This window comes from Gopherus evgoodei, chromosome 21 (assembly GCF_007399415.2).
Source record: "Gopherus evgoodei ecotype Sinaloan lineage chromosome 21, rGopEvg1_v1.p, whole genome shotgun sequence".
Taxonomy (NCBI): Eukaryota; Metazoa; Chordata; order Testudines; family Testudinidae; genus Gopherus; species Gopherus evgoodei.
Window position 1 is genome coordinate 2,638,805 of NC_044342.1, and position 25,187 is coordinate 2,663,991.

Consider the following 25,187-nt stretch of genomic DNA (forward strand, 5'->3'; position numbering starts at 1 on the left):
TTTGTTTGTTTGTTTGTTATAAGGAACAAAAAGATATTGTCTCTTTCTAGCTAGAAAAGCTATAATTATAATAAATAATGCAGAAAGTGCAAAAGTGTTCAATTAATATTTCTGTTCTCTGTTTGGGAAAAACATATTATATAGTCTTTTCGTATGGCCATGAAAAAACTCTTTCTCTTCCACTGGTATTTCAGGAGGATGTTAAATAGCAGCTACTAAAGTTAAACATTTTAATCAGCAGATCCTGATAACTTGCACCCAGGAGTTATAAAAGAGCTGGCTGAGATACTTCTAGGACTCTTAAAATTTATTTTCAGTAAGTCTCAGAGCAGTGGGTGAGTGCTAGAAGATTAGAATAAAGCTAAAGTTGTGCCAAATTTTAAATGGGTAAACAGGATGTCCCGGGTAATTATAGGCCAATTAACATGACCAATCTCAGGCAAGATAATGAAGTGGTTGAAATGAGACTCAATTAATAAAGACTTAAAGGAGGGTAATGTAATCAAATGCTAATTTACATGGTTTTATGGCAAATAGATACAGTCAAGCCAACTTGATCTTTTGAATGTGTATAAAGTGTTTGGTTAACAAAAGTAATATTGTCGATGTAATATAATTAAACTTTTCTAAAGAGTTTGACTTGGTGCAGCAAGAAATTTTGATTGAAAAACTAGAATAATATAAAATTAACCTGACAGAGAAATGGATTGAAAATTGGCTGATAAGTAGGGTATCAAAGTGAACCTGTAAATGGGGAATTGTCATCTAGTGGCTGTGTTTCTCGTGGGGTCCCCAGAACATCACTTCTTAGCCCTACGCTATTTAAAATTTTTATCAATGATCTAGAAGTGTAGGGATATTTAAAGGTTTATATTAAACATGGTTTATGTGAAAAATGATTTATTGATTTATTGTTAATTAATACTTTAGAACTTAAGGTTTATGTTAGAAGTAAAATTGGAATGATTTATTCATTTATTGTTAAGTGATACTTTATAACTTAAGATTTATGTTAGAAGTAAATTTGTAATGATTTATTGTTAGAAATAGCTGTGTCTGTGTGAAGCCAAAGAGATACTTTGTATAAAACTTGTTAAATGTCAATAGACTCTAAGCGCCTGTTCTCTAAGTGAAACTTTGTAGTGCTCAATTGGTCAATTGACTCAGCGCGGGAGCTGTCAATTGACTCTGTAAGCTGCTAAATTGGGTAATTGACTCAGCGCGCAAGCCGTCAATTGACCCTATGCCTCAGACAAAACTGTATAATTACTACAAATAGAGACATCCACCTCTGTAAATTCATTTTTATCTAAAGATTAAAAGTGTATTTGAATGAGTGCCTAGTTTAACACCCCAAAAGATAAAGAGTGTATGTGAATGAGTGCCTAGTTTAAATGATGAATGAATGGTTAGGGAGTTACCAGCCTGAAAAATTCAGTGTCGGCCGAAGAAGGTGTCAAGTGGAATCAACCAGATGACCCCCGGAGGGCGAACTGGAATCCACCCCAAGCACCTACAGAATGGAGCCAGCCACCTGCTGATTGATCAAGCAACAGCAGAATGAAACAACTCCCATGAACTAACATAGGAAAAAATCCCTATAAAACTGGACTCTAAAGACTGAGGACTTTGAGTCTATGGTTCTGCTGCCAGCCTCCAGGAGCATCAGGTGCACCTGACCCGGACTCGGCTCCACTCTTGTGTACAGGGTACCTGGCCAGTATTCTGTCACAAGCAACTTTAGGCTGGTAACTATAATATCTATATAGAACCTGTATGAATGATTGTGTGAATGGATATATATATATATAAGTAATCATAGGAATAAGTAGCCAAACAACATTGTTTGCTGTTATCTTTTATTTTATTACGGTATTGACAATAAATGTGACAAATGTCTTATCCCCTTTAATAAGATCCTGCTGGTTTTTACTGGTCTAATATAATTGGTATAACAGAAGAAAACATAAAATCATCACAGATAAAGTTTCTAGATGTCAGGAAAGTCAGGGGGAGGGATAAAAGAAAAGAAGTATTGCCGAGAAAGCCTTTGACGGTCTGGAGTGGGAGTATCTCAGACATATTTTGGTAAGCTCTGGTTTTGGAAATCAGTTTTCTAAGGGCATATTAGTCCTGTAAATTCAACCTGGAGCATCTGATTTGGTTAATGGTCACCAGTCCCCACTTTTCAATTGGTTATGTGTACAAGACCAGATTGCCTCTTACCACTGTATTGTTTGGATTAGCAATAGTGCCATTTGCAACAGATGTGAGAAATAGCCCCTTGGTAACAGATATCAAAGCATCTTCTGGTATAGAACACAAAATAGCTCTGTATGCTGCCGATGTCTTACATTTGCAGGATGATCCAGAAGCCTTGTTAAAGATGACTTTGGAAATTGGTCAGAGATCAGGCTTCAAAATAAACTCTGAGAAATCTGAAAATTTAGGAATGAATATTCCTGAAAGGGTTAAAACCAACTATTGTCAGCTACATACATTTAAATGGGTAAAGGTGTTCTTAAGAATTTAGGAATATATAATTGAGAAGAAACATAAAAATCCGTTTAAGGCAAATTACCCTCCACTATGGAATAAAATAGTAAAAGATTTGGAGGAATTAAACAAATATGATTTTTTTTTTTTGGCTAGGCAGGGGTAGCTTCAGTAATGAAGAATGTCCCCGCCCCCCGCATAAGTTATTATTTTTGTTTCAGTACATCCCTGTTGGTATGCCTGAAATGACATTAAAAAGATGGCAGAGTGTGCTATTAAAATTCATATGGAAACATAAAAGACAAAGGGGGAGTTCTAAAGTTCTGCATAAACCTACAAAGAGGAGTGGATTATCTTTCTAATCTGGTTTATTATTATTACTCATCAAAATTAAAAGATGTGATAATCTGTCTTAACAATAGGCCATCCAAATACAGGGTCAAAATCAAACAAGGCTGGTGCAGAAATTAAGCTATTTATAGTAATTGTTGGGTTAAAAAGAAATGTAGGTCATCAAAAAATTTAAAAAATCACCCATTCATCTAGACTACATTAGCAGAAAAATTCCAACTTTGTTTTAAATTTCTGTTGCCGATGCTGAAACCCTCCCTTAATGGCTTTCATTAATAATCAGGAATTTATCCCTAGAATATATCAAAGTGAGTATTCATAGAATCAAAGAACTAGAGGTTATCTAATCCAGTCGTGTGTAAGAGTTGAGATTACTCAATTCAGACAGCTGTTCCTGAATCCTGATTTGAAATCAAACCAAAAGTTATATAAAAATGTAAATAACATAAAGATCCTGTATTTTCAACATTTACAAGTCAAACATTTTACTGTGTAATCCGTGTCTATTTAGCCTTTTAACCACATTTGAGGAGCTGAATCAAGAGCAAGCTGGAACAAAAAGTTTAATTTGTAAGATACATGCTATTTTGTTTGAAAAGGGTGTTAATAAGAAAACAACCCAGATAAAATGATGGGAGAGGGATTTGGACCTGGATTGAGTAGAAATTGACCTGGATGAGTGGGTCTGTACACAGGAAAGAAGATATACATCTTCAATTTGTGTAGCTCATGAAGAAAATGCTTATGAATTAATGTGCGTATGGCATTTGACTCCAGTCATGATCCACCACATTTTTGCTACTAAGAAGGCACACTGTTGGACAGGTTGCAAGGAAAGGGGAACATACTTGTACATGTTGTGATTGTATATAGGAATTAGCCAATTTTGGGAGGAAATTATTAAAGAGATTCACTTTATGACAAAATGCCAGTTTCCCAGAGATCCCTTGGACTACTTACTTAATTCTCCAGTAAAGGCTTTACATTTTAAACAGAACATGTTAATTTCTTTTATTTTATTGATAGCAGTAATACTCTATATTGCACAATATTGGAAAAAATATGATGTCTTCTCCTATGGAACTGGGATATTGTCAATGGATTTTCCTTGTAATTGAAAAGCTTTCACACCAAGTACATGCACAAGAGAAGTACCAAAGAGAGGCTAGTCAGGGTTAGACTAGATGACCCTTGTGGTTCCTTCTAACCCTATGGCTCTATGATTCTGTGAGAAGAAAGGCTCCCCAACCAGCAAGCCAGAATCTTGAGCCAGATTCTTTGAATATTAACTTGACCCTGAATAAGTAATGTATAATAAAATAAGTTAATGTTTTATTGCAACTTTGCAGTAATAAAAAGCTTCAAAAAGAAAAATATATTAGTAGTATTCACGGAAGGAAATGTTCAGAGATGCATAGGATAGTTTCTGATCTCTTGAAAAGACATGTAGACATGTTGCAGCTGTTCATTAGAGCCAAACCAATGGTAATTGTTAATGAGTTCTTGTTTTCCTCCACTGAATTATTTGTGAATTTATGTTGATTTATTTTAATGTTTTGCCAAATAAATTGGATGGTCAATCTCTTTTATGGGTTGTTCTTTCATGAGCTGGTCATTTTGACTCTTTTTTGAAATTCACACTTGATTGCTAACATCCATTGCTAATTTTGCTTTAGAGACATCAAATTTCTGAAAGCATTCCTTATACCTGCAGACTTTTTCAGGGCTTCTTGACTTCCTCTCCACTGAACCTCCAGAACACCTGAAATGCTAACTGCTCTCTGATTTCAGTCACTTGGTCACCTTACGGGATGTTGCTCTTCTTTAGAAAAGTGAACACTTTGCTTCCAACCTTTCGCAGGGCACATTTGACCTCCTTGTTCCTCAGGCTGTAGATGAGGGGGTTGAACATGGGAGAGATGACTGTATAGAGCAGGGAGAAGGCCTTGTTTAAAGCTGGTGACTGGTTACCTACAGGGGCTCCATAAACAATAATGATGGTGCCATAGAAAATCGAAACAACCAGGAGGTGTGAGGAGCAGGTGGAGAAGGCTTTTTGCTTCCCAATGGTGGAAGGGATCCTCTGGATGGTCAAAATGATCCTACAGTAGGAAGTCAAGGTTAGTAGAAATGGGACCAGGGTCACACAGGCAGACACTGTGAAAGACAGAAATTCAACCAAATGGGTGTCAGTACAGGAAAGTTTTAACAGAGGCATGAAATCACAAAAGAAATGGCCAACCTCCTTGGAAGCACAGAAAGGCAACGTAAAAGTCAAGACCATCATTGCTATAGGGGTCAGGAAGCCAGTTATCCAACAACCAGCTGCTAGCTGAAGGCAAACCTTAAAGTTCATAACAGATGCATAAGACAAGGGATGGCATATCGCTAAATATCGATCATAGGACATGATTGATAAAAGGAGGCACTCAGTGACTGCCAAAGATCCAAAAATGTACAACTGGGCTACACAACCCATGAATAAAATCACTTCTCTCACTGTAAGGAAACTTCTTAGCATCTTGGGGACAATGGTGGTGGTGTAGCAGATCTCCAGGAAAGATAAGTTACCTAGGAAGAAGTACATGGGGGTATGTAGATTGTGATCAGCTGCTATCACCAGAACAATTACAATGTTGCCGGACATGGTTATGGTGTAGATGAATAAAAATGTCACAAAGAGTAAGGGCTGCATTTCAGGGAAGTCTCCAAATCCCAGAAGAATGAATTCTGTGATGGCTGTTTGATTCCCTTTTTCAGTTACGCCCATATGCTCCATCTAAAGAAAAGGAAATGGACATAAAGGAAAATTAAGTGATTCATAGATTTCAAGGTCATAAGAGATCTTTGTGATTATCTAGTCTGACCTCTTGTTTAACACAGGCCAGAGAACATCACTGATATAATTCATTTTGAACTAGAGCATATCTCATAAATGTTATTATTCAATGGAACCTCGTCAACTACAATCCCCTTAAAGAAAGTACAAGTGACAAGAATATGCTTCATCTGAACCAACCCCCCAGTTCCAACCCTAGAAATAACAAAAATTAAAGAGAAATAATCTCAACATACTCCATACGCACATCCAATATCATCAGAAAATATGGGTTAAGTTTAGTAGGATTGTTTGTCAACTTCAATAGTGCTTAAGAAGAGACCCAAAAGATAGATCTAGCTAGCTAGCTAGCTATCATAGATACAGTAAGTACAATGAAGTAGAAACTGAATAACAAATACAGATAATAGTATTCAATATGATATAGACTATTATGGTAGTTATCCCCATGCAGAAATGCAGAAATTAATACAAAATAGGTGTAAAATGCTACCAAATCTGAGTTCTCCACCCATTTAAACCCCTGGCGGCACTTTACACTTCTGATGCATTTGCTTTGAACAGGTGTAAATGACAACACAGAATATGAAATTGGAAAGAATCAAGCCCAAAAGCTTTACTGTAATTTTGTATTATGGTTCAGTTGTCTGTTGTTCACAAATGCCTGAAAAGTCTGATTATATTTATCCTGATCAACAACTGAATCCGCTTTTACCTTTTGGCTGTGGGCATTATATGTAATTGTAACCCTTGCTTTCACCTCTCCAACAATCAGAATCTTATTTCTCTGGTTCCCTCCTCTCACAGCATGTTGTCTTCTAATGTAAATAAGAGTCACATGAAAATATACATCATCCCCATTTTTGACCTTCAAACAGTGAATTGTGTATTAGCAGTCCCAACTCAGAAATATATAAAGACATAGTGTCTCATTTGATAACCCAAAAGGGACTAATTAAACTGTTTATAGACTGTGATCAGCACTGTTATTTAAACCAGACCACTAGGCCTTGTGGGGATATTCTCCTGTCAGCCACCATATCTTAGGGCTTGGTCCAAAGCCCTTAGAACTAATTGGAATGGTTCCCAATGATTCCCAAAGGTTCCCAATGGTTCACTGGATCAGACACTAAGCTGTTGAGGTTAAAAGGTGAAAATTATGCCCCTTTTGGCTTAATCTAGCTACCTTTCTCACAGGAGGCCAGATTCACCTCTGCGCAGATGGCTAGCACCCTACCAATGGGCTATGAGAAGGGAATTAAGGCAATTACATTCCTCCAACCCACTGTATTACAACATGGATTGAGATGCTTAGATGTGAATAAAGATGCTCTCCATGTCTTTTGTTCCTTCAGGGATGTTGGAAAGTCCTTAAAAATAGTAAAGTGCATGCATCAATTTTGCATCTATCTATCTCTCTATCTATCTAAATTCCTCCCCATCATCCACACCCCAGAGCAGTGAGGAACATTGAGGAAGGAAGTAGGTGGCTTTGCAACAAACTGGACCTAATTGTCCCCTCATTCACACTGTTTCTCCATTGACACAACTCCACTAAAGTCAATGTAGGGACTGATTTCCTAAGAGATCTGAGGGGTTTATGCACCCAACTTCCACTGTCTTTCAATTAGATTTAGGTACAATTTAAAAACCTCTAAGTGACTTAGGACTAGATTTTTTATGGTATTTACCTGCTTCAAGATCCTGCTGGGTTCATAACAAATGAGAGGTAAGCACCTGCCCTACTGAGGTGCTATAAAAAATCTCACTGTCATAGATTAACAAGGTCTGGTCTATGTCCCAATCTTTAACCAGTCTCCTGGGAGTGCCCCTTTAGGGTACTGGACCCTAAGGACACACATTGGCTCACTGGGGAAATCCTCTGGCCTCCACCACTTCGAAACTCAGCCTGCAGTCATCAGAAATACCCATCTGTCAGTGTGGCTCCCTGAGTGAGTGCAGCCAAGCCAGATTTGCCCTGCCCCTTCAGACCACAATGCTCTCAGTATCTGCGGTGTCAGCAGGCAGCCCTTTCAGAATAAGGTGACCATTCATGTAGCCTACAGCATCTGAAAGCCCTTAGGTTAGCATTATGAAGCAAAGGCTAAGAGAGAGTTCACACTGGCCAGAGTCAGGGATCCTCTGAGCCATACTGTTGGAGGATGTATTTTGGCTCAATCTCTCTCCATCCCCTTTGTCTCTCAGTCCCCACTGAAAGGCTGAGTTTCAGTGAGCCCAGTTCTTAACACAGACATCGGACACCTTCTCCCTTTACTCCCCAGCTCAAGGTTTTTACTCTGCTTCACTGCGAGGGGGAGAGTACCCAACTTTCAGCAATTAAGACTTCCCAACGTCTTTCCAGATTCTCCATTGATATTTATTGATTCCAGTCCAAATAATTCTAGTGGCTCTATGTCTCTGACATGTAGCCTGCTCTCCCATGTCCCAAGGAGAACATCATTTCTTTCCCCGAAGGGGTACTGACACCAAGGGGGCTGGTACAGAAGCCATACGGGAATTCCCCACATTTTCCGCACCCACTAGGGGATAGATTACGAACCACACTGCTGAGCATTATGATGTCTAATCTTTAGGCACCTAGACAATAGAAAAACCTGAGTTAGGTGTCCAGGCTGCCTGTGTAATGCACAGAGAGAGATGGGCACCTAAAAATGGGATCCACAAAACCCAGCAACCTGGGTGGATCCCCCATTAAGCCAGATGCTGATGAGAGGAGGGTGTCCTAGGCTCCGTTCCTCTTCGGGAAGTTGGCACTTATTTCTGCTTGGCACCCACACCATAAGCACTCTCCTAGAGTCAGGTGTCTTATCGTACACAAAGAGCAAGCCAGGAACCTTCTGTTCAAATTGGCTTTCAGTTTCAATTAAAGGGGAAAAAAATGAAAGCAATGTCTTCACGTGAGAGAGAGAGACAGAGCCCGGTGTGTATGATTGCTCAGTAAAAAGCTACAGCAACTCTGGGAAAGATTTTTCAAAAGCACAAATGGTAGTTAAGCACCAGACTCCCAGGAAAAGTCAAATGCTTCTAGGTGACTAGTTGCCATTTGTGTCTTTGAAAATCTCCATCTCTGAAAACAAAATGACATCTAAATGAGCCAGTAGAATAGAGTAGAACAGAATGAAATAGATGATTTTTTTACACAATGTTTTTATAACAAAAAATCCCATTATATTCCGAAACTTACCTTTTAGCAGAAAAATTGACTGCATCTTCCAAATTTCCCTTTTTTCCCCATCCTAAGATAATCATCATTACTCTTACATATTTTGGGTACTTTAAAATATTAGATAATTAATCTCAATTTGATTCTGAAATAAAAATGTTAAAAATATTGATTTGAAATTAATGCTGGTCTGAAAATGCTGAGTTTGTTCTGCAGAAAATTTTAACTTTGCATCAAAAAAACAAAAAACTGAACGTCGGCCTATTTCTCTTAGTCATAAACACAATTTTTTGGCAGAAAACTTAATATACAAAAAAATTGTAGAAAAGGATAATAGTGTTGTTCAAAAGTTTCCATAAAAGCTGCCTTGCATTCTATTTTCCAACCAAAATTTAAATGTTTTTGATGAAAGCACACAGTTTGCACAACATTTTCATTTAGTCCCAAACCTAATTTTTTGTTGGAAAAACAATTCAGTTTGGAGTCAGAGTTACGAGGTTGCTTGCACCTATATCCTCTTTCTGGTCTCTCCATATGCACCTCCTCAGGTGTTGACTCTCCTCTATCATTTCTAGAGGTTATTAAAGTACATTATGTAGATCCCTGACAAGGATTTCATGTACCCAACGCAAAGCAAGAGAAGGAAGAAGGGTTAGTCTTGGATCCTCAAAGGCACTTTGGTGTTGCACCATTGACTATTGCAATGCCTAACTTTTAGGCACCTAGCTACCCGGTGAATTCACAAACTGTGGCTAAGGTGCCTGGGCTACCTATGCAATGCATGAGGAAAGAGAGACACCTAGCAATGCTATGCACAAAAATCAGCACACTGAGCAGCACGCTCCCTAAACTAGCCAATAACAAATGCTGATATGTCATAAACTGCACCCCTTTGGAGAGTTAGGCACCTAAGTCCAAGTTAGAGGGAGGCATCTGTTTATGCTTGGGATCCCCAGCTGGGAACCATGTCCTGGAGTCAGGTGACAAAGCTGTTTCTTATGAGAAAGGCTTCAGCCCATATTTAACCCCAAGCAAAGTGACTGGGGATCGGGGACAGATATGAATGAGGAGTCCTGCCCCTTTATAGCCCCTAATCTAGTGGTTAAGGAACAAAAATAGAGATGTGAGAGACACCAGTTCAGTTCCCTTCCTTGCCTGATGTGGTTAAGGAATTTGAAGTTAGAGCACTTCCACCTCTTAGATGAGTGCTGTAACCACTGGACTATGAGATAGTATGCAGTGGGTCCTTCCTGTTGAAATGGTTTCACTATGCATAAATAAATATGCTTTGGGCCAAAGGGAGAATGAGAATGGCTCTGTGTCCATCAAGCGGTTAAGCACTCTCCTTTGAGGTGGGTTGCCTATTCAAATCCCCACTCTTCATCAAACAGAGAAAGGGATTGAACTGGGGGTTGCCCATATCCCACGTGAGTTCCCTAAGGGAAATTGCCTATGCCTCTTCTCCTCCCCCACAGACATGTTATGTGGAGTTAGGGGTGAGGTGGAGAAAACCTACCAGATCAGGTGAGATGGGCAGTGCAACATCTAGTTTCACCTGGTTTGAGGAGCCCAGTGGGGCTTAGGTGTGAGAGAGGCAGCAGGATGCATGCCCAATGACAAAAATTTAAGCTCCCTCAGGGACTTTAATGGCCAAATGTAGGTGACAAGGGGTATTTTGGGCCTGCAGGGTCAGGCAGCATCTTAGCAGGGTTTTGGAGGACCTCAGTGGCACCTAAATGTTAGACTTAGGTACCTAAGGTGGGAAGCGAGGTGTCACTTTCAGAGTTAACTGCACCTTTGACTCCACTTCACACCTGGACTTCTTCACAGGCACCTCCTTAAAGTTTCAAGCTCCCAGTTGCCCTCTCTGCAGTGGAGTCCCATGTTTGTCTCCCTCCAGACCCGGGGTTTAGACCTGCAGTCCCTCTACACCTCACTGGGCTTTCCCCAGCAGGACTGATCAGGGTCAAACTCCTGTGATCAGCCTTTCCCCAGAGACTACAACAGTTTATCCCAGGCACCAGTCAGCCTTCATGAAGCAAAATGCATTTATTCTTGGGGTAAAGCATCACAGAGACAACATTAAAAAAACACAATAGAAGTTCATGTTTTATATGTTCAGCAGGCAGGATTGAACCTGGGGCCTCTGGAGCTAAATGCATGAGCCTCTACTGCATGAGCTAAAAGCCACATGGCCCTTAGCTAAAGCTGTAGCAGACTCATTAATCTCTCTCTAAGTGGTCTTGGTGCCACTACATGGGACAGAGCAACACACCCAGGTGGTGTGTGAGTTACATATGCTCAAAGCTTACCAGAGGTCACCCATCAAACTTACGGGTTCCTAGTAGGCCAAAGTTCATCCAACCCTTCTGAAAGGGTTGGGGGCCTCTTTGAAAGAGGGTCCTGTCTGATTTCTGAATCAAAAGACCATGCTGAGTCAGTTTAAACACAGCCTTTTTATACTAAATGGCCTTTCTTTGTGTGTTGGTCTCTAGAAAACCCAGTCTGAATCAGTATATGCAAGCATCTGTCTGGGGTTGTTTACAACCTGAGATGACACCTTAATCTCTCGCTCTCTGTTTTTGGTTCTTGGAAAAGCTGTGGCAACCTTTCCCCTGGAACTAGCTTCAATCTTCGAGTATCCATAAACTTAATTTAACACGGTCTCCAAAGAAATGGGGTTCAATATCTGTCACACTAGTGCCTTAGTCCTTTGGTGGATGTGAGTCTTAGTGAATTGAACTAGCTGAAAATGTTCAGTTGAAAGGCTTTCCGGAGTGAAAATTATATATCTGTCAAAATGGATGTGTTCCTAAAAACTATCCATTTTCATTGAAAAAAAATTCAGGTTTTTCTTTTAAAGAAGAATTGGTGAGGAATATTTGATCAGTCAGGGAAAGGGATGACCTTGCTTATGAGTTTCCTCAATGCTTCTTTAACCTCCTTGTTCCTTAGACTATACACAATGGGACTGAACAGTGGAATCACAATGACGTAGAGCAGGGAAAAGATTTTGCTGAGACGAATGGACTGAGATCTCGTGGACACAATGTATGTAATGGTCAGCGTCCCATAGAAAGTGGTGACTACTATGAGGTGAGAGCCACAGGTGGAAAACGTCCTCTGCTTCCCACTCTTTGATGGGATTTTGAGGACAGCCAGGAGGATATGAATGTAGGATGTGATGGTCAGAAGGAAGGGGATCAGTGATACAAGGCAACATGAGACAAAAATCGCTACCTCCACCCCATGTAGGTGTCAGAACAGGACAATTTCAGCAATGGTGTCAAGTCACAAAAGAAATGGTCAATTTCATTAGGGCCACAAAGAGTTAAAGATTTTGCCAGAAGCAATTGCAACACATCAGCCAACAGAAATCCCCAAACCCACGTGCCAGCAGCCAGCTTAATGCAAAGATTCCAGTTCATTGAGTCTGCATAGTGCAGAGGCTGACAAATGGCCAGGTACCGATCATAAGACATGAGCATCAGGAGAAAACATTCAAAAGTCCCTAATGCACAGAAGACATATAACTGTGTGATACAGCCGGTAAAGGAAATACATTTCTCCTGTCTCAGTAAGTCCACAAGCATCCTGGGGGCAATGTTAGAGGTGTACAGGATCTCCAGGAAGGAGAGGTTACCCAGGAAGAAGTACATAGGAGTGTGAAGACTCCGATCAGCTGATACTGTGATTATAATGAGGATATTCCCCACCGTGGTCACTAGATACACCATGAAGAAGAGGGGAAAGAGGAAAATCTGCAGATCATGGAGATCGTCAAAGCCCAGGAGTATCAATGTGCCCACAATGGTTTCATTTTCAATTCCAAGGTCCTCCATTATTTATTTCTAGATGCAAATAAATGTAACCCTTCTGCTCCTCTGAGTTGGCAGCAACAAGGGCCGGGTTCAGTATCCAGGGGTTCCGTTTTAATAACACAATGCATAACCGGCTGGAGTCCCCCCCCAGTGGCCTGGGACACTTACATACCACACCCTCCTGGGCGCCTTTAGGAGGCAATACTTCCCCTCTCACAAGCATGGAGTCTGAGTGTAGCAAAATCCTTTTAATAAAGGAAGGAAACAATGCGGCATCCAATTGGAGAAACACCACAAACAGGATTATAACACAAACCATAAACAAAACCCACCTCCAAGTACATTTGGCAATGTCCTTTCCCCTTTAGGGTCTTAAGTCCAATTACCCCAAAGTCCAACAACCCAAAAGTCTCTGGTCAGTGCCACTCCAGAATTCAAGAGTTTATCTGCTGAGTTTTACCCCCCCACCAGCCTAGGTGGAAAGGGGGGGGGGAGAGTCCACACAGGGTGTTAAGGGGCACCTTACATGGGCCAGGGCCAACTGCTCCACCTTTCCATGAAGTTCTGCTGCAGCCTTCACCACAACCAGCTCTACCACACTAGCTGTGCCGCTCCTCCAGCTGTTCATGCAAACCACTTCACTCTGCTTACTGCTCTATGGGCTGCTCCAACATGCTGCAAACAGCTCTGCTCTGCCAGCAACTTAACAATAGGTCTTCAGGCTCCCCCACAGGTTAACACAGCACTCAGTGATTTCAGCTCTTAGTAGGGGAGTCTTGGTGTTGGTGCATTATTGGCTCAACATGAAGTCAGCTCAGCAGTCTTTAGATGGACTCCTAATGGAATCAAAATTAGCTCTACTCTTTAACAGTGGAGAGAGAAGAATGTGCAATTGGTGTTCCAGGCCCTCACAAGGGACCCATACCATCAGGTACACACACACCAGTTCCCAACCTCTCTTTCCTCATGGAGTTTTGGAACCCATGTCCCATGTTTAGCAAGTACCACCCAACTGAGGTTGAGTCATCTCTATCACAAAGCAGTCCCACACCTCCCCATTCATACAATCAGGGTGACAAACTTTTTTTTTCCTCCTGCCCCAATAACAAAGAAATTGGGAATCCCAGAGCTGTTAAAATAACCATCCCAGTCTGCTGTGGGTTTATGCTAAGTGGGGGGTGGATGCCAATGCAAATCTTTCCCCATTCTTTGAAATTCTTGGAATTCTTTCCACATTCCCTACAATTCACCACCAGATGTCAGGGTAGCGCTCATCCTGACTCTGCTTACATCAAGAAATAATAGTAATAACAGAAGTTATAAAAGTAACCCAACTAAAGCTTTTTATTTATTGCCCTTTATTTGGATTTGTAAATAATAAAAGTGCAATCATACAAAATCTGTGTGTGCCCTCCTTTAATTTGCAAAGTTATAATTAAATAATATACAAATTATACAGGGGATGCTTTATATAGTGTGTTAGATATCTCTGACGGCAAACACGAGGGAGAGTTGGAGAGACAGAGAGTGTAACTGATAGATACATATGGTAGCACTGTGTAAGCTGAAAACTTCTCTCTCTCACCAACAGAAGTTGGTCCAATAACAGATATTACCTTACTCGTCTTGTCTCCCTCCAATACTACAGTATCAAAGGGTAGCCGTGTTAGTCTGTATCCACAAAAACAACTAGGAGTCCAGTGTCACTTTAAAGACTAACAAATTTATTTGGGCATAAGCTTTCCTGGGTAAAAAACCTTGCATCTGAAAAAGTGGGCTTTTACCCCTGAAAGCTTATGCCCAAATAAATCTGTTAGACTTTAAGATGCCACTGGACTCCTCATTGTTTTTGTTTCTAGATGTAACATGATAGATAGATAGATAGATAGATAGATAGATAGATAGATAGATAGATAGATAGATAGAGAACCTTTATAACTGGCTGATTGGGAATCTCTGTGCATTCATATTTTCCATCTCAGATGGCTGAAGAAGGTATTTCACTTCTTAATGTGTGTACATATTCAATGAAGCTGATTGTTGGCTACATCAGTGTATCTCACTATCCTATGTGGCCCCCATTACTGGAGTAGTCAAACACCTCACAATTGTTCATGGATTTTATCCTCACAACCCCCCTGAAAGCTTGCCCTATGCAATGCTATTCTGGTTTGGTTTGGCTTCCTAGATCTTTATAAGCTTGCCTCCTTAATTTGCTTCATTTGCTTTCTTCATTCATTCTGCAAGGAGCATTATTATCCATGTTTAAACAGAACTGGCTGTGCCCTCTGATTTATATATTCCTCCAGGTAATTTTTTTTTTCACATGGCACCTGGGATGCATTCCCCAGAGGCTGAAAAGAGAAATTCTGCAACATTATAGTGAAAAGAAGAATTCTTCAAGGTCTAATTTGAACTCCCTCACACCAATTCCACATCGGCCTCCTTCCCAATTCATCCCATGGTTATGTGGAGCAGCTCCTACAGTCATGGGTGGGTTAACGAGATAACAGCTCATTGGCTATTTTGGAAGGTAGGTTCCGGACTGCAGGAAGCTATAGGTTGCAGATACCAGTATACCTTGGACACTGTTGAGTTAGAGTTAGGCCTTGTCGCCAACTCTTGCAATTTTATCATGAGTCTCATGCTATTTACATAAAGCCCCGGCTCCTGGAGGCACATGATTAGGTGACAATCCCAGCTTTCACTGAAAACAAACAACAAAACATTTGTAGCCTTCATGGTTGTAGAAAAAGCTTGAAAAAGTAATTCCTAATGACTCCGACACTAGAAGGCAAATAATACACACCTAAAAATCATTATTTTTGAAAATCTCATGATTTTGGGGGCCTGTCTCATGACCCTAGAATTGTTAGGGTTGGTGATCCTGATTACATAATGCATAAATACTAATGAACTGAGTATTAAATACCCTATGAAGAACAGCAAACTGACTTTATTGAAGCCTTTTTATGATAGTCCCCATCCTGGTAGTATCTAAGCCGCTCACAATCTTCACAAGGGGATAGAGGTGTTGTGATGCTCACAACACCTAACTTCCAGGCATCTAGAAATTCACAGGAACAACTCTGTGATCTGCAAAGTCTGAGCTAGGCGCCTGGGCTGTCCATACAATGTATAGAGAGAGAGAGACACCTTACAGAGTGATCTACAAAAAGCACGTACACTAGGCAGGAAGATGCCTAAGCTAAGCGGTGGGAGCCTCCTTAGCTCTGCCCTTAGTCTCCTGGAGATAGCTGCCTGAGTCAGGCTGTGTGGAGGTGCCTCTCTCTGCTTGAGATTCACAGCCAAGAGCCCCTCTCCTGGTAACAGGCAGCTTGGATACCTCACTTGTTACTTGTGACACTGAGCTAGGTGCCTGCCTCGCTACCCACAAAATGTCTGGAGCAAGAGGATGGAGCCTACACTCACCTTATAACTTTTAGCCCAGTGGTTAGAACACTGATGTGGGATGTGAGGGTCTTCCTGATTATACCACTGCATGCTTGAGCAATATTTTTATTCTCCTCCATAGTCATCTGTCCAAGTTTCCACTTCTTATAAGCTTCCTTTTTGTGTTTAAGCTCACCTAAGACTTCTCTGTTAAGCCAAGCTGTTCACCTGCCATATTTGATATTCTTTCTGCACATCGGGATGATTTATTCCTGTGCCTTCAAAAAGGCTTCTTTAAAATACAGCCATCTTGGATGAGGGAGAATTGAACCTCCCACATCCCCAGTGAATGCTCTAACCACTGAGGAAAAGCTATTAGGGAAACAGAAGCAGACATGTTTTGATTGGGACCCAATCTGAAAAGTGGTCTTTGAGATGGATTGGGTCCCATATGCAAGTTGCGCAGATAAACCCCTATCTTCCCCCAGTTCATGGATCCCCTCTGGAGCTTATGTGGGAGGTGAGGCAGAAATGCACATGTCTAAAGTGAGAAACTTAGGTGCTAAGGGAACTGCTACTAAGAATACTTGGGCATTGGGTGAGTTTCGGTGCCTATAGGGCTCATTGGGAGTTTTGTGAATCATAGTGGAGATGAAAATTGGGATTTACGCACCTAAGTACCTCTCACAGTCCCACCTAAAATGATTTGCCTAAGGTCACACATGGAACCTGAAGCCTGGTCTTTCAAGTCCTAAACTAACACCCTAGCCACTTGGACCATCTTTTCTCTACTCAGCAGTCACAACCCCAGAGAAAAATAAAGATCACAGGCTGGGATTTTCAAAGCAGCCAAGGTATGTGTGAGTTAGGCACTTAATTCACAGCAAAATTAAATAGAAGTTGGGAGCATCTAACTCCCTTAGACTATGTATCCAGCCAGGATACCTCAAATCTGTAGTGACTGGAAGAAGGACTTCAGAATAATGGCACCATGGGGCTGAGTCTTTTTGTGTAGCTCAGATTCTAGATCAAATGGGCTCAGTTCACAAAGGCAGGCCCTTATCCAAAACTCAACATAGTCAATAGAAAGTCCTCCATTGACTTCAATGAGCTTTGGGTTAGATTTCCAGTTCCTCACCCCACCCCACCCCCAAAATGCTACCCTTGCAGGGTCATGGGGGATCTGAGAGTCAATATGAGTCCTTTGTAGTTCACATGTTACAGAACACAGTAACGTAAGGCTGGAAAGGACTCTGAGAAGATAATCAAGTCCAGCCCTTTGTGCTGAGGCAGGGACAAGTTGACATACACCTAACCATCCCTGACCATCCAACCTGTTTTTAGAAACCTCCAATGACAGAGATTCCTCAACCCTCTCTTGGAAGCCAATTCCAGAGCTCAACTACCCTCATCATTAGACAGTTTTTCCTAATATCTAACCTAAGTGTCCCTTGCTGCAGATTAAGCCCATTACTTATTGCCCTATCCTCAGTGGACAAGGAGAACAATTGATCACTGTCCTCTTTATAACAGTCCTTAATATATTTGGAGATGGTTATCTGGTCCCTCCTCAGTCTTCTTTTTTCAAGACTAAACATGCTCAGTTTTTTTAATCTTTCCTCAATAGGTCAGGTTTTCTAAACCTTTTATCACTTTTGCTGCTCTCCTCTCGACTCTCTCCTATTTGTCCACATTTTCCCTAAAGTGTGGCATTCAGAACTGGACACAATACATGAAATGAGTCCTGACCAATGGTGAGTACTGAGGGACAATTACCTCCTGTGTCTTACATATGACACTCCTGTTAAATCCCAGAATTATAGCAGCCTCTTTCACAACTGCATCACGTTCTTGACTCATATTCAATTTGTGATCCACTATAACCTCCAGATCCTTTTCAGCAGTGCTACCGCGTAGCCTGTTATTCCCTATTTTATCAGCAAAGAGTCCTGTGGCAACTTATAGACTAACAGACGTTTTGGAGCATGAGCCTTCGTGGGTGAATACCTACTTCGTCAGATGCATGTTGCATCTGACGAAGTGGGTATTCACCCACGAAGGCTCATGCTCCAAAACGTCTGTTAGTCTATAAGTTGCCACAGGACTCTTTGCTGCTTTTACAGATCCAGACTAACACGGCTACCCCTCTGATACTTGATTCCCTATTTTGTAATTTTGGATTGGATTTTTCATTCTTAAGTGCATTTTTCTTTATTGACTTTATTGAATTTTATTGCCTTTGCATTTGTCTTTATCAAATTTCATCCTGTTGGTTTCAGACAAATTCTATAATTTGCCCAGATTCTTTTGAATTCTAATCCTGTTCCCCAAAGTGCTTGCAACCCCTCCTAGCTTGGTCTCAATTTAAAATCTTATAAGCAGGCTCTCCACTCAATTATGCAAGTCATTAACAAAAATATTTAACAGACCCAGGAATGACTCCTGTGGGACCCCACTAGACACACCCTCCCACTAGGAAAGTGAATCATTGATAACTACTCTATGAGTACAGTCTGTCAACCAGTTGTGCAACAACTTTATAGTGATTTTATCTAGACCACATTTCCCTAGTTTGCTTATCAGAATGTCATGTGGGACTGGGTCGAACAAGATATAGCATTTCTACTGATTCCCCCTCCTCCAATCCCTAGGGCAGTAACCCTGTCAAAGAAGGAAATTAGGTCAGTTTGGCATGATTTGTTAATGACAAATCCATGCTAACTCTTGTTTATAAGCCTGTTATCCTCGAGGTGCTTACAAATTGAATGTTTAATCATTTATATCAGTATCTTTCCAGGTATTGAAGGCTTATTGGTCTATAATTGCCTGGGTCCTCTTCCCCTTTTTAGAAATAAGTAGCATGTTTGCCCTTCTCCAGTCCTGAGGGACCTCATCTGTCCTCCATGAGTTCTAGAAGATAATTGCTAATGGTTTCATGATTGCTTCAGCTAGTTCCTTAAGTACCCTAGTGTCACAGATCCACAGGGTCTGGTCTATGCCCCAGCCTGTGCCAGGCTCCAAGGTTCCACACAGAGGCCTGTGTCCCCCAAGTCAGGCTGGGCCTTTGAGACCAACAACCCCCTTCTCTGTCCATGACTCCCCTCAGTGAATCCAGCCTAGCCAGAGTCCTGCAGTGGCTTGTACTGCACCCCTTCAGGGCGCAATGCTCCCAGTGAGTATTTGCAGTGACAGCAGGCATTCCTTCCAAAACAAGGTAACCATGTATTAGTCCTCTGGCATACAGATTCTGAAAGTCCGTAAGTTATTATAGGGAAAGAAAGGTTAAGACATAATTCATGCTGGCATAGCCAGTGCCACCACCCAGCCAATCTACTATGGACTCATTCCAATTGCTGTCTCTCTCTCTCTCTATCAGTTCCTTTCCCACTCCCAAAACCAACTGCTCTCCCTTCTGTCACCTCTGTATTCTCAGGCTGGGCCTCTCCTTGACTTCCCTATTGAGAAGTGGGAGAAAACCTCCTTCTTGGTTGTTGGTTGCTAGGCATCATTGTTCTGGCTATTGGGGATTTCATTGTCTTCTTGGATTTTCCACTGGTAGGGGTTAGCCTGGGCCAGCACTTTAATGACCCATTCAGTCTGCTCCAAAAAGCAAGACAACACACACCCATCTTACTTCCTTTGCTGCTCCAAGAGCAGACGTAACCCTTTTGCACCCAATGTGTAGCAACACAAAATATGGGAGAAACAGAGGCAAACAGAGGCTTAATGAAAATACTACAGAAAACACAGTAACCGCTATCGGTTCTGAGAGTGCTTCAACTAGTTCCTTACATACTCTTAAAATATCCCCTTAGAGCAAATTTTTACAAAATTACCTATGAGATTTAGGAATCTAAATCCCATTCTTTTCCAATTATCCTTAAGCAGCTAAGGGCCAGACTTTCAAAGGTACTCAGGCATCTGAAGATGCAAACAAGTACCTAATATATTCTTTAAAAGCACACAAACAGGTTAGGGGCCAGATTTTGAAAGGTATTTTGGAACCTAGTGGGATTTTCAAAAGCATCTATCTGCCCAAAACTCATTGATATCAACGGGATTTAGGTGCTTAGATATTTCTGAAAATCCCACTAGGCATCTAACTACCATTCAAAATAGACAGTAGAGCTTTAAGCTCTCCATCACATATCCCCATCTTTTTTCAGATAGGTTAAATCAGCCATAGTTCCATTGGATCAATGGATCAGATCCCCAGCTGGTGTAAATGGATGTATGCCGATTTATTCCATCTATGTATCTGGCCTCCATTGTCTGAAGAGGGACCAGCATTGAAAGGTAACTTGCGCATGCTAGAAAAAGAAACATTTTAATGAAGCCTTTGGGGAAGCAAATTAGAATGTGAGGCTTGTACAGGAAAATGCATCAGAACCTATAAAAGACCCAAACCCTGGGAAAATATTATCTGCCTAAATTCTCGGTGGCAGAAAGCAGACAATACATGACCCTGGGAAGAGATTGAAGGCATCACAAAAAAAAGCAAGAAAAGGGACCTGAAGATACCAGTGGGTGATCAGCAAATACTGAAGAAAAGTGTAAGATGTTCTAAAGCAGCACGAGAAGTGAATATGACTGAATTTTTTTGCTTAGAAAGAAAATGTGTAGGGTCGAACCCAAGGGGTCTTTATTTGGGTCTTATTCAGGTTGGTTAAAGCTGTCCAAAAATGGCTTATTTTTTCTGCAAAAAAAATCGGGGGGCAGGAATTTCATCAACATTTTCAGAAGAAAATTTGTCCTTTTCATCCTCAAACTGAAAACAGGAAATTTTGGGCTGAAAATCAAAGAAATGAGATGATCCAATTTTCCTTTAAAAAAAATTCTATTGGAAAAGTTTTCACCAACCCTGCTCAGACTAAGCATGTTATGTGCATGCAGGGGTGATTGATACCGCAACAATACATAAATACTCAGGTAGCCTCAAAAACTTCAATCAATAGGAATGAACAACAGTGGCTGGAAAAGTTTAGACTTTAATATTAATATTGCTCCCAAAATTTTGTCAATATTTCATATGGAAAAGAAAAAGAAAAATTGAGCTGGTCAAAAAAAGTATATAAATTTCCTTCTCTGCTCCATTTTTTGTAGTGATTTTTTTCCCAAAAGTAAAAACAAAAGTGGATTTATCCTAATTTTAATCAAAATTTTGAAATATTCAAGCTGGAATTTTCAAAGGAGCTTGAGGGCAGTGTGACGCCTAATTTGCCTTGCTCATTGGAAAATCTGACCATTGGAATTCAATGGGAATTCTGCTTAATTTCAATGGGAGTTGAGCACCTAACTCTCTGAGGCTCCATTGAAAATCCCAGTGTCAGACTTTTCCAACCAGCTCTAGGGTCATCTTATTGCAGTATAAGATAACACTTTTGGGTTAACATCTTAATCTGTACGAGATGGAAACTGATACGGAGGAAGAAGAAGAAGCGGAAAATGAAGAAGCAGCAAAAGAGGGAGAAAGGGATAAGAGAATTAGAAGAACAATGCTGAATTAGAGAGAATGAGGATGCCAGTTGAGGAGCTACTAACTGGTGATGTGGCAAAATCAAAAATGATTTAAGGTCTAGAAAACATGACCTGTGAGGGAAGATTGAAAAAAAAACTGGTTTTCTTTATTCTGGAGAAGAGAAGACTGAGAGGGGACGTGTTAACAGTTTTTAAGTACATAAAATGTTATTACAAGGAGAGGGAGGAAAATTTTTCTTCTTAACCTCTAGGACAAGAAACAATGGACTTAAATTGCTCAAGGGAGGTTTAGATTGGACATTAGGAAAAACTTCCTAACTATCAGGGAGGTTAAGCACTGGAATAGATTGCCTAGGGAGGTTGTGGAATCTCCATCATTGAGGATTTTTAAGAGCAGGTTAGACAAACACCTGTCAGGAATGGTCTAGATAACACGTAGTCCTGCCATGAGTGCAGGGGATTGGACTAGATGACCTCTCAAGGTCTCTTCCAGTTCTATGATTCTGTGATTATAACATTATTTGATCATGAAAGGGTGATCACAAAAGTGTGTCTTGCAGTGTCTCTCAGGACTGAGGTTCAAAGGCTCAAGGACACCTCTCTTAAACCAAAAATGGCCCAACTACACAGGCTAAATCAAACAGACATTGATGGATTCATCCTCTTAGGATTCTCCAATTTATGCGAGTCTTAGGTGCTGCTCTTTCTGTCTTTTCTCATTATTTACATTGCAACAATCACAGGAAATGTTTTGATTGTGGTAACAGTTCTGTCCCAGCATTGCCTTCATACCCCCATGTACTGGTTCCTCAACAATTTGTCCTTCCTGGAAATCTGCTACACCACAAATATCGTCCCCACGATGCTACTTGGTTTCCTGTTGGAGAAGAGTATAATATTATTCCCTGTCTGCATGATACAGTTCTACTTCGTTGCTTCATTGGGAACCACGGAGTGCTTGCTCCTTGGTATGATGGCTTAAGATCAGTACCTGGCTATATGCTATCCACTGCACTATGCAGCTGTCATGACTGGCAGAGTCTGCATCCAGTTAGCAACTGGTTCCTGGGCATGTGGTTTTCTGATACCCATAATAACAGTATCTGTGGTGTCCCATCTGACATTCTGTGGTCCCAATGAAATTAACCATTTTTTCTGTGATTTCAAACCTCTCGTAAAACTCTCCTGCACGGACTGCTACTCAGTCGAAACCACTGTTAGCATCTTGTCCTCGGTTATAACCTTGGTCCCATTTCTCTTAATCCTGGTGTCCTACACTCACATCCTCAGGGCCATCCTGAGAATTCCTTCCACCACTGGGAGGCAAAGGCCTTCTCCACCTCCTCCTCCCACCTCATTGTGGTCACCACTTTCTACGGGACCCTGATTGTCATGTACGTAGCCCTCTCAGCAAATAACTTGCCAGCTCTTAACAAGGCCTTCTCACTGCTGTACACCACAGTGACCTCCATGTTTAATCCCATCATATATAGCCTCAGAAATCAGGAAGTTCGAGAGTGTGTGCACAAACTCGTAAGGGCAATGGTTTTGAAGGGTGGCAAATTCAAGATCACATTATGCAAATAAGAATAGAAGCATCTATCTAATCTACCTATCTGTCTATCTATCTATCTATCCAATACACCCTACACCATGATGTCTATGTGATCATCCTTCTTTTTTAACCCCTCTTGAAATCAGTCACAAACATTGCAATGACCTTGAAAAAGCTGACAGTTAGGGGATTTGTTGAGTAACCTGTGATGAAGAATTTCTGGAGCTACCTATAACCCTTGGAAATTATACAAATGCTGGGGAAGTTGATTGTAAATTAAGAATGGCCCTGTAGCTAAAACAGAGGACTGACAGTTAAGAGATTTTGGTGCTGGTCCTGACTCTGTTGGCAGTCTCATTTTGCAAGTCACTTCCTTTCTCGGTGCCTCAGTTTCCTTATGTGTAAAATGTATTGTTATTAATCTCTGTAATGTATAGCTTTAAAATCCTTGTGTATTAGATTTCATAGAGAGGATATTATGTATTAATATCATTGTTGTCACAGTTAAATGCAACATTGGCCCTCTTCCCCCACACCTCCAGCCTTCCTTAAGGGCATCCACTTAAGGTTTAAGGCTTTCAAGCTGTCACTTCTTTAAACTGGGGGGTTTAAAGCTTGCAGTCCCCTGAACCTCAATAGGTCTGACTGGTGTCCAGTACCAGTGGTTAACAATTTTTATTTTAATAATTGGAGATATACCAATCTCCTAGAACCAGAAGGGACCTTGAAACATCATTGAGTCCAGCCCCCTGATTTCACTAGCAGGACCAAGCACTGATTTTGCCCCAGCTCCCTAAGTAGCCCCCCTCAAGAAGTGAGCTTACAACCCTGGGTTTAGCAGACCAATGCTCAAACCACTGAGCTATCCCTTGCCCTTCTGCAATGGCGATAACGGTGTATAGCAGTTGCCAACGAGCCTTCAAAAAGCAAAATACATTTATTCTTAGAGCAAAAGCATACAGAGAAAACATGTAAAAAACAATAAAAGAATCTATATCAGCAGTTCTCAACCCACTGCCCACAGGCTGCATGCGGCCTAATTAGCACACACCTGCGGCCTAGCTGTGTGCTAAAGGCTGCAGGGCTGCATGGGGCCAAGTTACCAGCTGCCTTGCTGCCCACTGCCACGGGGTCTGGTATGCCCGGCTGAGCGGGGCTAGGGGTCAGGGTCACCGGCCGGCCCCACATGGCAGGGTCCAGGGCTGCTGCCCTGCCAGTGCTGAAAGGTGGATTCTGGAACAGCTGCCTGGCAGAGGGTCCAGGGTCAGCACTGAGGCTGTCTGCCAACCCATGGAGTCAGTATCCGGGCTGCTGCCTGGCTGCCCTAGCCCCATGTGGCCAAGCCCGGTGTCGGGGCTGCCACCATGCCCTGCACTGATGGAGCCATAGTGCTTGTGCTCCTGGCCCCACTTTGGGAGGCACTGGGCATAGGGAGCCTGGGGGGGGACAGAGCTGGGGAGGACATGCTGTGGTTCTCAACCTGCGACCCAGATGATACATTGTGGCCCACATGCATCCCATAATGATAAATAGGTTGAGAATCACTGATCTGTATCCATGCCAAAAGTTTACCAGAGGTCACCCCCCCACACTCCAGCCTAGGCTGTGGTGTCAGTTTTTCAACCCCCACAACTGGTTTTGTCCCCTTCATTACAAGTCAGTTTTTAAACCAGAAATCAGATCCTAACTGGACAGTTCATCTGTTTCTTTATGCAGCTATGGCCTTTGATCTCCAAGCCCATTAGAACAGGTAATCACCAGCCAATTACCTTCTATTCATCAAGGGCTTAGCTGAGATTGTTCAATTTTCATTAACCTACCCCCCAAAGATTCCCCAGGACAACCCACTTAGAGCTTATATTGTCCCGAAAGTCCATGCCAGTCTAGAACATTTCAATACAGTCATTTGAACTTCTTGCACTCCCCAGGTCCCCCATTTGTTACAATTAATAATACTCCAATGGAAGTGTTGCACCAAGTAACTGCAGATATACTTACAGACAACTGAGAGCCCATGGTGCCATGAACTGAGGCATCTGAGTCAAATAATTCACCCTCTGTACAGCCAAT

The 25,187-nt window shown here is 41.4% G+C and overlaps 1 protein-coding gene and 2 pseudogenes across 1 annotated transcript; 1 reads left to right on the forward strand and 2 right to left on the reverse strand.

The window, feature by feature from the left end:
* Positions 1 to 4,651: 4,651 nt before the first annotated feature.
* Positions 4,652 to 5,617, reverse strand: LOC115638423 (olfactory receptor 2D2-like). The gene has a single exon (XM_030540002.1). The coding sequence runs from the start codon at positions 5,615 to 5,617 to the stop codon at positions 4,652 to 4,654; it is 966 nt and encodes a 321-aa protein (XP_030395862.1).
* Positions 5,618 to 11,756: 6,139 nt separating this feature from the next.
* On the reverse strand, positions 11,757 to 12,712 carry LOC115638424 (annotated as a pseudogene).
* Positions 12,713 to 19,247: 6,535 nt separating this feature from the next.
* Positions 19,248 to 23,149, forward strand: LOC115638425 (annotated as a pseudogene).
* The last annotated feature ends 2,038 nt before the right edge of the window (positions 23,150 to 25,187 follow it).